General features: G+C 40.7%; 1 protein-coding gene across 1 annotated transcript in view; it reads left to right on the forward strand.

The window, feature by feature from the left end:
- Positions 1-15,079, forward strand: part of COL9A1 (collagen type IX alpha 1 chain) — a 100,992-nt gene that overhangs the window by 46,357 nt on the left and 39,556 nt on the right. Inside the window, exons 14-19 of the mRNA XM_078386115.1 lie at positions 5-61; positions 1,336-1,389; positions 4,968-5,021; positions 7,053-7,106; positions 11,117-11,170; positions 13,943-13,996. Coding sequence (XP_078242241.1) covers positions 5-61; positions 1,336-1,389; positions 4,968-5,021; positions 7,053-7,106; positions 11,117-11,170; positions 13,943-13,996 — 327 coding nt within the window. The remainder of the gene's footprint in view (positions 1-4; positions 62-1,335; positions 1,390-4,967; positions 5,022-7,052; positions 7,107-11,116; positions 11,171-13,942; positions 13,997-15,079) is intronic.

Here is a 15,079-nt window from a genome sequence, read left to right on the forward strand (position 1 = left end):
CTAGTGTCCCAATGCATGTTCCCCTGGCCGACCAGGACATGCTGGACTAATGGGCATGAAGGTAAGACAACTGCTGTGCTTAAATATGTAGCTGGTGCTGAATTCATTTTTGGGGATCTTGGTGCAGTGGCATGAGGGTGGAGGCCTGACATAATACTTTGTAACGTAGCCGATTATTCTAACATTCCCAGAGATGGTCTCTTGAACAGTAGGAAGATTCTAGAATACAGCATAGCTGAAGCTCTGTGGCAGAACTGGGCAATATTCTGTGCATGGGCCACATGTGACCTGCCCAACTATTTCTGCAACCACTGCCACCCCAGGTAGCAGGTGGTGCAGGCCAAATTGGCAGGTCTGCTGCTATTGAAAATTGCTCAGTTCTAGTGCTGCTGATTAAAAAAATAAACATCCCTTTCTCCCCTGGAAGGGAGAGACATGCTACACTTCTAATTACAAGACTCTATGGTGCAGGAGGACTCTCTTTAACCCTCCTGCATCTGTACCAAAAAAAGAGCTACTGCCTCTGTCGCCAAATTTGAGGCCTGGAACCTCAGTGGCTGGCTTCACAAACAGAATCCAGAAAACATGTCTTGGGGTGTGTGTGTGTGAGTGAAAAGGCCATCACTGTTTTTATCATGGCTTTGCTAAGCTGTATTTTGCAATATCTGCTCACAAGGAGATTAAGAGCAAAAGGTGCTTCTTCAAGTTAAAGGCCAGTGTTAGAGAACGACTGTCACAAAGATGGCTAAAATTTTGATAAGCTGCAAATATAGATTTTAGCCCTTGCTGAAAGGAACCCTCTCTGTTTTCTCATAGTTCATACTGAACATAACTATGTGCAAACAAGACATCTACCTACTGCTTTCTCATGTTCATATCTCTTCCCTTCCTGTCTCTTCTTCTGTTGTTTTTCCTGTGTCACATTTACCTTCTTGGGGCAAGGACCAACCCATTTTCACGGAGTGAAACTCCATACCTATTTGTGGCACCATATAAACAAAACAAGAAGAATCTTTCATTTTACAATTCAAGAGCAAAGGAGAATATACTATAGAAAGGATGATACCAAACAGTTCTAAGCTGGGTTCCCCCCCCCCCCCACAACATGCTCAAAGTTACAAGTCTGTATATCTTCATAGCTCTTGTCTTTGTCAGAAACACACCAAAATATAAAATGGTTGTCTTTTAAAATCTTCTCAGGAGATACTAGCCAAGGCAACCATTCAGATCTCCTCATATAAGATTAGCCATCTGGTTCTCTTTTCATTAGAAAACTGTTCTTTACATGAATGTTCAAATAATAGTGCTCTGCATTTCCCCCTTCATATATTTTAGGGTCATAAAGGAGTAAAAGGAGAAGCTGGTGAACCAGGAAAACAAGGCCACAAGGTAAGGAGAAATAGAAATTTACTAGTTGAAAATTATTTGGAAAAGCAATCACACTTAAAGGAAAAAAGAACACTAAACACAGACAATAGCAACAACAATTTCCTCCATATGCTCAGGCCTTGTTGAAGTGGAGGTGCTTGCATGTTTCAGTGAGTTTGAGAGCTACAGTATGCTGTGGTAATGTTGCAATCTGAAGGATCTCCCAAGTCAAACAAATCTCAGCTGAGAATTGCGTCCACCAACCATCAATTATGATGAGAAAGAATGAACAGAAGTCCATACCAAACTGGTCGTCGCTCAGGTCAACAAGGACCTTATCAGATGCTATAGCTTCTGAACATCTGGTGACAAGTGGGCTACATGGCTCAGCAGATCCTTTTAAGGAACCAGGACAGGCTGCTGCAAAATTACTGGAACAATATAAATGCAAAACTTGGGCTCCCACCAAAAATTGAGAAATTATGAAATGCTATTACAAGGCAAACCCAGTAGCCCACTGTTTTCAAAAAAGAATGATGAAAATCTGGAAAAAGAAACACCCAAATAGCGACACAACTGAACAATGATTAATGAACCAGACAAAGTTTATCATCCAGAATACAGTGGTGCCCCTCATAGCGATGTTAATCCGTTCCGGATTAATCATCGCTATCTGGAAACATCGCAATGTGGGCGGGAAAACCCCATAGAAATGCATTAAACTTCGTTTAATGCATTCCTGTGGGGCGAAAACTCACTGTTATGCGAATATCCTCCATAGCGCCACCATTTTCGCCGCCTCAGTAAGTGAGGGCAGCGCGCGAAAATGGTTGCGGTGGCCATTTTGGGCACCCGGCGGCCATTTTGGAACTGCCAATGAGCTGTTCCCAAAACATCGCAATGCGAAGATTGGTAAGTGAAACACTTACCGATCATCGCAATGCAATGTTTTGCCTATCAAAACATCACAATGCGATCTCAAAAATAGATCGCTATGCGGATTCATCATTAAACGGTGCACTCATTAAGGGAGGCACCACTGTAAAGTGTTTTCAGAATTGGAATGGCAAGAACTAGAAAAGGTGGGAAAAGAAAAATCAACACAGAATAATGACCATAGTATGGAAGACGAATGAAGGGTAGGGGTAGACACAACAGTGGAGGAGAATGCATCAATAGAGGAACAACTTATGGAACAACCCTGAAATTATGAGTTATTGGCAGGCATCACTGAGGGAGTAAATACTAAACCATACTAGCCAAGTAAAGGCTGTGAAAAACTGGGGTGCACCTGGACCAAATGAGCTACATGGATTTTGGTTTAAGTCTCATTTATTTATTTATTTATTTATTTATTTATTTATTTATTTATTTATTTATTTATTTATTTATTTATACATACATACATACATACATACATACATACATACATACATACATACATACATACATACCCCACCCATCTAGACCCAAGTCTACTCTGGGCAGCTTCTATCAATGCATGGCAGTGCAGTTTGATCACTTACTTCAAAATTCTACAACTGAAGATTGGATGACAACAGGCCATACATTTCTGATAATAAAAAATAATCAAAAGGGCAATGGACTTAGTAATTATCGACCAATTACATACCATCCAGCAATGTTCAAGCTTCTCACAGGAGTACTTGCTAGATCAATATATAATTACTTAATTGAAAACTCCCTATGCACAACTGAACAGAAAGGGAACTTTAAAAAGTCAAGAGCATGAAAGATCAGTTGCTTATTGATAAAATGATATTAACGAATGCAAAAAGATGAAAAACAAATCTTAACATGGGCTGGATAGACTATAAAAAGGCATTTAACTCATTGCCACATAGCTGGATTAACACCTGCCTAAAAATTTTGGGGATTGGTAAAAATATTCAGAAGTTCCTCAAGAAAAACAGCCTATGATGAACAAGCTGGGGAAGAGGACTATTTCAGGGGGATTCTTTGTCACCACTGCTTTTTAACATCTCAATAATCCTCAATAATTTTAAATAAAACTGGATTTAGCTGTTATATTTCAGAACAAGCAGGAAAAATCAATCATCTGTCACACACGGATGATCTAAAACTATATGTAAAAAATTCCACTGAGAGAGAATCAGTACAAAACACAGTGAAAATATTTAGTGAAGATATTAAAATGAAATCTGGAATTGCAAACATGCATCTCTTTCTATAAAATGTTGTAAGATCCAAAAACTAGATGGAATCAGTTTAAAAATGGTGATATCATAAAATTGCCATCAAGTGATGAAAATATAAATACCTTGGAATATCAGAAGCAGGTAACATCCTGCACGCAAATGTTAAAGGTCTGGCAGATAGGGAACACATCAAAAGACTGCAGAAAATCTTAAAATCAAAATTGAATGGAGGAAATACAATCAAAGCTATAAACATATGGGCAGTTCCAGTAATTAGATACCCACCTGGAATAATAGACTGGACCCAAAATGAATCAGAAAAACTGGATTGAAAAAACATGGAAACTAATGAATGTGCTTCACATACTACATCCCAAAAGTGACATGGACAGATTAAAAGTGCCATGGATTACTGCAGATACAGTAGGTAGTAGAGGAGAAAAAAAGAAGTCTAAATGATTATATTACTACAAGCCGCCTAGAGTGGCCTTTTAGGCCAGATGGGTGGGGTATAAATAAATAAATAAATAAATAAATAAATAAATAAATAAATAAATAAATAAATAAATAAATAAATAAATAAATAAAGTAGAAAAAAATATGTAAGGTGGTGAAAATGGAGAATATTTTGAAAACAACAGAAGCAAACATTATAACTTGCCACCCTCCAAAAATTCATGGGAACTTCAGATAGAGAAGGTCTCAGAAAATGTGGGGTTTCTGGATCCAAACTGATAGATACCTTGAAGATAACACACCAGATATAGTAGTAATAGGATGAAAAAATGTCTGGATAATTGACATTTCAATTCCAGGGGATATCAGAGTTGAAGCTAAAGAATTGGAAAAATTAACAAAATACTGTACAGAGATCTGGCAATTGATACAACACACTTGTGGATGAAACATATTTCACTGTTCCCCATTGTCATCGGGGCTTTGGGAACAACATCAAGAAATTTCACACCATTTTATAAGTAGTTGCAGATTCTAGACACAACATCAACAGAGCTACAAAGCCCGGCAATATTAGGAACAGAATCTATACTACGTCGATATTTAACAGATACTTAGGTCTTTGGTTAAACCTTGTATCTGTTATGTAACACCAGTCAATGTTTTCATAATTTTGATTGCCTGCTCCTGGTATTTTTGAACAACAACAACAGCAACAACAACAGCTGAACTGTTGACATTCTATTCATTGTTCTCCTTCAACTTGGTACAAATTTATTTGAAATGAATGTCTTCTCCAAACAAGACATTTCCTACACAGTAATCACTTCTGTGTATGAGAGAACTTCATGAATATTGTATATGTATTGCAAATACCTACAAGGTGATGCATATGTTGCTTTCCGAGTCTTACAGACATGGAGTGGTTTATGCGCTAATTTGTTGTGCTTTATACTTACTTAGGGAGAAGAAGGTGATCAAGGAGGAACAGGTGACATTGGAGCACCAGGGCCTCCGGTAAAATATTTCTTCTTAATTAACTTTTTAGTTTCTTTCCATCTAGCGTATCTATTGAACATGTACAGGTGCTAACAAATAATCAAAGCTATATGTGCCTATCCATGTATCTGATATACACTGATAGCAGTGCAAGATGTAATTTGTGAGTAACTGAAGTCATGTTGTTTTCAGTGGGGCTTACTGGCAATTTCAGCTAGTTCCTTTTAATTTTCCATTTGTTGTTTTTGTTTCTTGAGGCATTGGGGAGCAGCACACATCACAGGTTAGTTTTGTTGACAGTAATTCCCAGACCACAAACTTGTTTTTTCAAAAAACCCTTTCAAAGGTGTAACTTGATTGATAGTAACAGAATAGTAGGGGATCTGAGCATTTAGTGCTCATTCAAAGGATGCAACTGATTTTCAAGAATCTCTTTTGTCAACTGGACAGGAGAGATGAAAATATCATTTAAAGTTGAAACGGAGTGCCTGAAGAGTTGAGGGAGGAGGAGGAAGGATGCGTTTCTCCAGCAGGAAGGACTGAGGGACCTCCAGAGCAGGAGGGGAAAAGGGTAGGCTGTTTGGGGCCATAAACTACAGTCTCATTGGAACCAGTGGACATACACTCCCCCTGGAGGATCAGGTTGGAAGCCTGGGGATACTCTCGGACCCAGCTCTCTTTTCGGAGGCTCAGATAATGTGCTTTAGCCAAGAGTACCTTTTATCCACTTTAGTTGATTGCCCAGCTGAGCCCCTATCTGAGTAAGAAATGCCTCACAAGAGTGGCTCATGTGTTGGTAATCTTTAAAATAGACTACTGTAACTTTGTCTGTGTAGGGCTGTCTTTGAAGTCAGTATGGAAACTTTAGCAGATCCAAAATGTGGTGGCCAGACTGATTACAGGTACTAGCAGATAGGAACATATATCCTCAGTTTCGGCTCACTTTCATTGGCTCCCTCTTTGTTTCTGTGCTCAATTTAACACGCTGGTCATAATCTATAAAGACCATAGCAGTTTAGGACCTTAATATTTAGTAGAATGTCTCTCCCACAAAATAGCTGCTTGTCTCATCTGCTCCTGCTAGTCCTTGATTTTAAGAATTGTGACACCCAAAGAGGCCAAAAAAAAGCCAACACTAGGAACTGAGCATTCTTGGTTGTGACCCCTTCCCTTTGGAATAAGCTTGCTACAGATGTCCGCCAGGCACCATCCCTCTCAGTCTTTAAAGGTAAAGGTTCCCCTTGACAATTTGTTCGGTCGTGTCTGACTCTAGGCGGCGGTGCTCATCTCCGTTTCCCAGCCATAGAGCTAGCATTTTGTCCGTAGACAATCCTCCATGGTCACATGGCCAACATGACTAGACACGGAACGCCATTTACCTTCCCACCGAGGTGGTACCTATTTATCTACTTGCATTTTTGCATTTTGCATGCTTTCGAACTGCTAGGTTGGCCGGAGCTGGGAGAAGTGATGGGGCTCACTCTGTCGCGTGAATTCGATCTTACGATTGCAGGTCTTCTGACCTTGCAGCACAGAGGCTTCTGCGGTTTAACCTGCAGCACCGCCAGTCTTTAGGAAGCTAATTAAGACAGAATTATATAAAGCTACCTTCTGCTAGTGGATATTGACCTATGATGCAAAAATAGGTTTTGATTTTTGTAGTTCTTTTTAAACGTAGGTTCATCGTTTTTAGCTAGTGACAGGGTCTATTGTACTTTTGTATTTTTATTGTATTTATTACATTTATTCTATTATTTATTGTATGTTTGAACCCCCCAGAAAGTAATAACACTGAGGCAGTATGGAAGTTGAAATAATAAATAAATGTGTATGGAATCTATAAAAAAAAACACTAACTAGGAGTCTGATTGTGTTGATACCAAGTTTACTTTAAACTCTGTTAATTGTTTAATGATTAAAAGAAATCTTGACTAAGTCACTTTTCAAAAAGCATGCAATGCAAGGAAATATATCACATAACAACTAGCATACTGTATATCGGATGAATCAAGTGCATAAAAATCACACACAATCTATTTTCCATTTCAGGGACCTTCAGGGTTAAGAGGTATAACTGGCATAATGGGACCCCAAGGTGATAAAGTGAGTAAAAGAAACATTTGTGTGCTCCTTTATTAGGAAGTGAGTTGTTTCATGGATGAATCGAGGTGGCAGATGTTTGGGAACTGGAGCGTGATGGGTGGATCAATCCAGGTCCCTGCCCCTCTCTCATCTAATCAGCTGCTTATTTCTGCACGGGGTACCCAGCTGGGGCTGCATGCATGTGTCTCTAGCAGCTGTATTTGACCAGAAACTCCCACATACAGTTCCTGTTTCTTTCATTTCTAGTGGGGATGGCTTGTCGCTTAAGAGAGAGAGAGAGAGAGAGAGAGAGAGAGAGAGAGAGAGAGAGAGAGAGAGAGAGAGAGAGTAATATCCTAAAATTGTAGAAAAGACCCACTTTGGTCACAAGCAACTATCTTTTCTCGATAGCTCCTCCCCTAAATTGATGAGAATCATTCATTTTATGCTTTAAATCCAGACTATGGCTTAATAGCTGAATATTCTTATGAGGAGTTGCATTTCAACCCATCAACTCTCTTGGGTATACAGATCTTTCCGGGTTTTTATTTTGTAGCAGACATGGAGAGAGCAGGTTTTCTGAGCCACATTTTGAGATTCAGAGACAAATCATTTTGGAGATATGTATATGAGAGTATTTCTTCTGTGTTATGTTGATTCCACTCATGTGTCCGTTTGCCAGCTACTGTGTTTGGAGATCTACCATGGAACATGCTGTTCAGAAGTAGCTGTAGAGTGTGATAAGCTTAATTCAGTCTCACATTTATTAATCCATTCAAATGGTAAATTGGAGGTTGACATGGATGGGATGGGGAAAAGACATTCCTTAGTTCTTGATTTGCCTCTGTTCTCACTTTAAGTAGGTTGCTATAGACATGATTCAATGCAGATTAGAAAACACAGAAACATATTCAGTACTTGAGTCTCCCAAATAAGTCAGTAAGACTTAAAAAGTGCTCATCTTTAGCTGTGTGTGATATATATAAAGAGCATAATGATAATAAGCCTGCATATGAAGGCAAGGTTATGTTCACAATACAATCACATACGGAGATGCTCCTGTTTCCTTACCTACGTTAACAGGTCTGTAATAACAGTGAATTAGCAGAAGCTAATGAGGCTCTTACTGGATCCTTATTTGTTCATTTCAATAACTACAATAAAGCATTGTTTATTTACAACAGGTCTATCATTGTGCGATATATTATTCAGTATTTAATTCTGCAAGGTGTAGAACAAATCCCAAAAGATTTATTTCCAGTCAGACTTTGGTGGGCATGATAAAGATGCTAATGACTAAAGAATGCTTTAGGGAATGATGGTTGGACTCTATAAAAAGAAAAGCAAGGAACCTGAGATACTTTGGTGTTCTATGCATCATCCTAGAAGTGGTGAATATCCATAATTAAAGACTTTCCTTCCATCTCATGGATCCCAGCAGCTTCCCCAGGATGAAGGGGATCCCAAAGGAGCCTTGGAATCTTCTGTGAGGGTAATCAGAAATGTTTAATTTCCAGAAAAAAAAAACACCACTGTGGCTAATGACATTTCGCCTTATGTGACATATAATTGCACAACAGGATTTCAGCCAATTTGCTAAAAATGGACAGATGGGAAATGCACATTTTAGAGGGTTGTTTAAAGATTGGCTGCAACAGACTGTCAATGGCTCAGAAGTTAGATTTTTAAAGTAAAATTGAAACAGTTACAGGACTCAGAGGAAAAGGTTAAAACTTACACAGTGACTTTTACTCCGATTAAAAAAATGATAAGCATCTAGGGGAGAATTGTTTACTGCTGGAAGTTTCTGCCTCTTTTATTGATCAGTGGGCTTTGCTTTTGGCTACACTGTTTTAACACAGTGATAAGTCTTGCTGTGTTTCACTTGTGTTGCTGTCAGTTTACAAAAAGCAGTAAAATCTACTATTACTGTTACTTTTTAAAAAATACTGTGTGTGTAGTTGATATAGGTCTATATTCTTGATGAATTTCTATAGCACTGAATCTTTATGTGTCCTAGCTTATCTAAAAGATAAAGTACCCACAATTCTGCATTTACTGCCTCAAATATGGATAGCTAAAATGTATAATGCCATGAACATGATATTAGAAGACAAAAATGTACTGTATTTTTCCGTGTATACGCCCCCCCAATGTATAAGATGACCCCCTAATTTTTACCCTTGCCAGAGGCGGAGGAGCAGTCAATGGGCAGCTGCGAGGGGCGGCCCAGCACGGCAGCTGCACCTCCGCCTCCTCCTGCTGCTGCTGTCGCTGCCCAAATCACCTCCTCCAGCTCATGTCACCGCCTTGTCCCCTGCCCAAAGGAGACAATTGTTGGAGGAGGCGATCTGACGGCGGGGTGGCGGCAACAGTCAATGGGCAGCAGTGAGAGGCTGCTGAATGCAGCTGCTCCTTTGCCTCAGTGTCTGCCTCCTGCTGCTGTCGCTGAGCCCGCCAGTGGTGCTGGAGGAGACTGCAGCAGCAGGAGGAAGAAACCATAAGAGCCAAAGATCAAAGTTTCTAGGAGCTGTAGCCTGAGGACATCTGGTGGTTCAAGGTTAGGAACCACTTGTGTACTCAGAGGCAATAATTCTTCGGCCACTTCCACATAGACACCTTCACCGTAAAGTTACAGAAACTAGAATGTAATTTGTTAAGGAAACACTTCTTGTATTTTTAGCCTTACTTACCTCCCAAATCAGTGTTTTTCCTTATGTATCAGAAGGAAGGCTATAGAATCAGAAGCTGTACTTAATAGTGTAAAGAAGGATCTATAACATTCTATTCAGTTCCCAAAGTGAGCGTTATATGACAGAGTTCTCATCATGGGCCAGGATCCTGTGACTTCATAAGGGCAATTGTGCAGGCAAGGCAAAACCAACTCCAGCTATGTGTGAGCGCGCAGTACTGGGTTGACCAAGTGGATCCCAGTACATCCAGCACCTAATACTGTCCCAATATGTGAACACCAATACCAGGATGATCTGTTCGAATTTGTGACAAGAAATACCAGAATAACCCAGAGGAACCTGAGAATGATGGTGACCCTAGCTCTTTAGGTTATAGTGACTAATTTCTTCCATCATCCACAACATCCATGAGACAATCATATAACTGAATGCTACAGGTTTCACTCAGCTGTGAATAGTTTGTTAAATGCCTGTAGAAGTTGGCATTTGGGGTAGAATGAGTCTCTGATGCTGGGATGATTTGCTGGTCTTTCCCTAACGTATCACTGAGGAAATTTCCAAACCATTGGGCTAGCACATGTATTATAGTCTTCTTAAAGCAAAGAACATATGCAGCTAGTCTCTGTCATGCTATGTGGGTTTCTCTTTGCCTGAGAGTGGTAGTTGAGATGCTATATCTAACAGTAAACAGCCTTCCCCAGCCTAACAGTTTTTAGACATGTCAGGCAGCATCATCTCAACCAAATAACATTTTGAGGGTTTACTGCTCATCTGGAAAAAGCATCTGCCTGAGGAAAGCAATTTTTAAAGTGACAAAAAGAGACATTCTGAGGAAGCTGATGATAAAAGAGAAAGAAACCATAGAAGTCCCCCTGTTATAAAAAATAATAAACTGATTAACAAATTAACAAGATAGTTTCAAGAAATGAAACACAATGAGTTTTAAATTTTAACAGCAATCCAATTTCTAGTATTCAACCAAAGCAAATTAGTTTGAAAACCTAACATTTGAAGCTCTGATGGAAGAAGGTTGTGGTCAAGTCTCTGTGTGATAGAGAGGTCAGAACTCTACCCCGGTGAAGCAAACTATCACTGCAGGACAGCCTGAGAGCCAAACCCAGGGGATGAGGGGTAGCTTTACTGTCATAGCAACAGCATTAGAGTGATTCCAGCTGTTCATTTCAGATCTAGGGGACTGGAACTCAGAGCCAAATAGAGACAAATATAAAGCTGCTGTTTCCCTCATTGGCTCTAGTGGAAGTTAATACATATACAGAATGTTGTGAGATATAATGTTCTGATAATCCTTTCTTTTCCCCCTCTCCTCATTCAATTTAGGGTGCTCGAGGTCCTGATGGAGATCCTGGTCCTCAAGGCCTCCCTGGGGCACCAGTAAGTTTATCTGTTTAACCAATAAGATCTCTTAGACTGCTTTTAGCTACAGGATAGAAATGGAAATGGGAGAAGTTAGTTTTTTCGCTTATACAGTAGTTCTCAGATTCCCATGGCCAGTGGCCATATTGGCTATGAGATTATGGGAGGTATAGAGATGTATGAGGCTACAGCTGCATGAGGCTACAGCTAAAATCCTTTTATAACTTTTGGAGGCTAATTAGCCCAAGTTAAGAAATCAGCATATACATTATCACTTGCATGCCAAGCCACACAGCTCAGTATGCAACAGATATTGTTGAGGGTAATTTCTTTTTAAAAATCACTAGTGTAACACAAGCTATGCCACTTGTGTTACACTAGCATGACTAGGCAAGAGGATTTGGGCCTATGTTTGTGACAGCAGTGAATTTTCTCCATGTTTTGTTCTGAACTTTACTGAACCTATTCAGGGTGCCAGATCCTGTCCCTAGAAATGCCCCTGCAAACCAGGACTCGTGAGCCACCTTTGGGGAATTGTAGTTCAATAATAATAATAATAATTCCAGTTGAACTATTTAAAATCTTAAAGGATGATGCTGTTAAGGTGCTACATTCAATATGCCAACAAGTTTGGAAAACTCAACAGTGGCCAGAGGACTGGAAAAGATCAGTCTACATCCCAATACCAAAGAAGGGCAGTGCCAAATAATGCTCCAACTACCGGACAATTGCACTCATCTCACACGCCAGCAAGGTTATGCTCAAAATCATACAAGGTAGGCTTCAGCAGTATGTGGACCGAGAACTCCCAGAAGTACAAGCGGGATTCCGAAGGGGCAGAGGAACTCAAGACCAAATTGCCAACATGCGCTGGATTATGGAGAAAGCCAGAGAGTTCCAGAAAAACATCTACTTCTGCTTCACTGACTATGCAAAAGCCTTTGACTGTGTGGACCACAGCAAACTATGGCAAGTCCTAAAAGAAATGGGCGTGCCTGACCACCTTATCCATCTCCTGAGAAACCTATATGTGGGACAGGAAGCAACAGTTAGAACTGGATATGGAACAACTGATTGGTTCAAAATTGGGAAAGGAGTACGACAAGGCTGTATATTGTCACCCTGCTTATTTAACTTATATGCAGAATACATCATGCGGAAGGCTGGACTGGAGGAATCCCAAACTGGAATTAAGATTGCAGGAAGAAATATCAACAATCTCCGATATGCAGATGATACCACTCTGATGGCAGAAAGTGAGGAGGAACTAAAGAACCTTGTAATGAGGGTGAAAGAGGAGAGTGCAAAAAACGGTCTGAAACTCAACATCAAAAAAACTAAGATCATGGCCACCGGTCCCATCACCTCCTGGGAAATAGAAGGGGAAGATATGGAGGCAGTGACAGATTTTACTTTCTTGGGCTCCATGATCACTGCAGATGGAGACAGCAGCCCCGAAATTAAAAGACACCTGCTTCTTGAGAGGAAAGCAATGACAAACCTTGACAGCATCTTAAAAAGCAGAGACATCACCTTGCCAACAAAAGTCCGAATAGTCAAAGCTATGGTTTTTCCTGTAGTGTTGTATGGAAGTGAGAGCTGGACCATAAAGAAAGCTGACCACCGAAGAATTGATGCCTTTGAATTGTGGTGCTGGAGGAGACTCTTGAGAGTTCCCTGGACTGCAAAGAGAACAAACCTATCAATTCTAAAGGAAATCAACCCCGAGTGCTCATTGGAAGGACAGATCCTGAAGCTGAGGCTCCAGTACTTTGGCCATCTCATGAGAAGAGAAGACTCCTTGGAAAAGACTTTAATGTTGGGAAAGTGTGAAGGCAAGAGGAGAAGGGGACGACCGAGGATGAGATGGTTGGACAGTGTCATCGAAGCAACCAACATGAATTTGACACAACTCCGGGAGGCAGTGGAAGATAGGAGGGCCTGGCGTGCTCTGGTCCATGGGGTCACGAAGAGTCGGATACGACTAAACAACTGAACACACAATAATTTAGAATACATCCAGCTTCTGACATGTTTCCCCTTAGATTATGTTCTTCTTGGTTTTCAAGAGCATGGAAAAACCACAAAATATTCCAGATTGTGTACTCAGAAAAGAGTACATTGATGCATGCCACATGCTACTAAAAAAATCCTTGACAGCCATTTCAGTAGCTTCTTTGAATCACAGCTATAAAGAAGCCACTTGCACCAGCTTCTCTGAAGGCACATCTAATAATAATAATAATAATAATAATAATAATAATAATAATAATAACAACAACGACAACGACAACGACAACGACAACGACAATAACAACAACAACATATATGGCCAGCTGCTCTGGCTCTCACTTGTAAAACATCGCAACTTAGATGTCATTTATAAAACAATTTTGTTGTTTTTTAGTCATGAAGTCGTGTCCGACTCTTCATGACCCCATGAAACAGAGCATGCCAGGCCCTCCTATCTTCCACAATACGTTCCAGTAATTCCCAGACCTTGTGCCTGGGCACAGTAACATGCTGTGGGTAATCACCCTGTAATGAGAAAGATACAAAGCTAATAATTTGCTGATTCCTGTGAGCCCAAAATTATAGCCACCCATAACTGAGATTGCCTACTGTCCCTCTGCATGATTGTGTTGTGTTTAGTCGTTTAGTCATGTCCGACTCTTCGTGACCCCATGGACCAGAGCACGCCAGGCCCTCCTGTCTTCTACTGCATGATTAATTCCTTTTAATTACATTTGGATTTACTGTAGCCAAATCATGTGTCTGTTTCTTTTGCAGGGCGATCAAGGACAAAGAGGTGCACTGGGAGAGATGGGTCCCAAGGGGGAGAGAGTGAGTTCTTAATCCAGCTTCTAATAATTGACCAAATTGTAACATACCTTTGATATCACAAGACTACCAGTCCCATTCTGTATATGTTTCCTTAGGAAGCCAATCCTGTGGTGTTCCCTGGGAGTGCTCCCATGTTTTTCTGTAGAGGACTGCAGTTTATGTCAACTAATATCTGCCAAAGGTTGCAGAAATCAAACTGGAGCAATTTTGTTTAATTCTGAGTCAAAACACACATTAAAGTAAACATATATTTTATTTATTTATTTATTTATTTCATTTATACCCCGCCTATCTAGTCAATTGTGACCACTCTAGGCGGCTTACAACATGCATTTAAAAAAGAAACATATAACAAACCACATCGCAAATAATAATTTACATAAATTAAGATAGAATAAAAAAAATTTTTTCCCAAAGATGGCGAGAAACGGGATATATTATAACAGAAAAAGAAAGTGTTAGGTAGAAAGGGGGAAGGCCTGCCTAAACATCCATGTTTTCAGTTGTTTCTTGAAAATACCCAGCGAGGGAGCTGCGCGAATGTCAGGAGGTAAGTTGTTCCAGAGGCGAGGAGCCACCGCCGAGAAGGCCCGGTTTCTTGTCTTTTCCTTCCGGGCCTCCCTCGGCGTCAGGCTCCTCAGCCTCACCTCCTGACTCGCTCGGGTGACACGGGTAGAACTGGGTGGGAGTAAGCGTTCCGCCAAGTATCGAGGCCCTAAACCGTTTAGGGCTTTAAACGTAAGCGTCAGAACTTTGAAGTCAACGCGGAACCGAATGGGCAGCCAATGCAGCGCGGCCAGAATAGGAGAAATGTGATGGTATCTTCGAGCTCCACTTAGGAGTCTGGCCGCCGCATTCTGCACCACTTGGAGTTTCCGCGTCAGCCTCAAAGGTAGCCCCACGTAGAGCGCGTTACAGTGGTCTAATCTTGAGATTACGAGCGCATGGACCAGGGTGGTGAGCGCCCCCACATCGAGATAGGGTCGCAGCCGGGCTATCCGCCAAAGATGAAAAAAGGCGGTGCGGACCACGGACGCCACCTGAGTCTCCATGGAGAGCGCCGGGTCCAGGTGGATCCCCAGA

The sequence above is a fragment of the Pogona vitticeps genome, chromosome 1, assembly GCF_051106095.1.
Source record: "Pogona vitticeps strain Pit_001003342236 chromosome 1, PviZW2.1, whole genome shotgun sequence".
NCBI classification, from domain to species: Eukaryota; Metazoa; Chordata; class Lepidosauria; order Squamata; family Agamidae; genus Pogona; species Pogona vitticeps.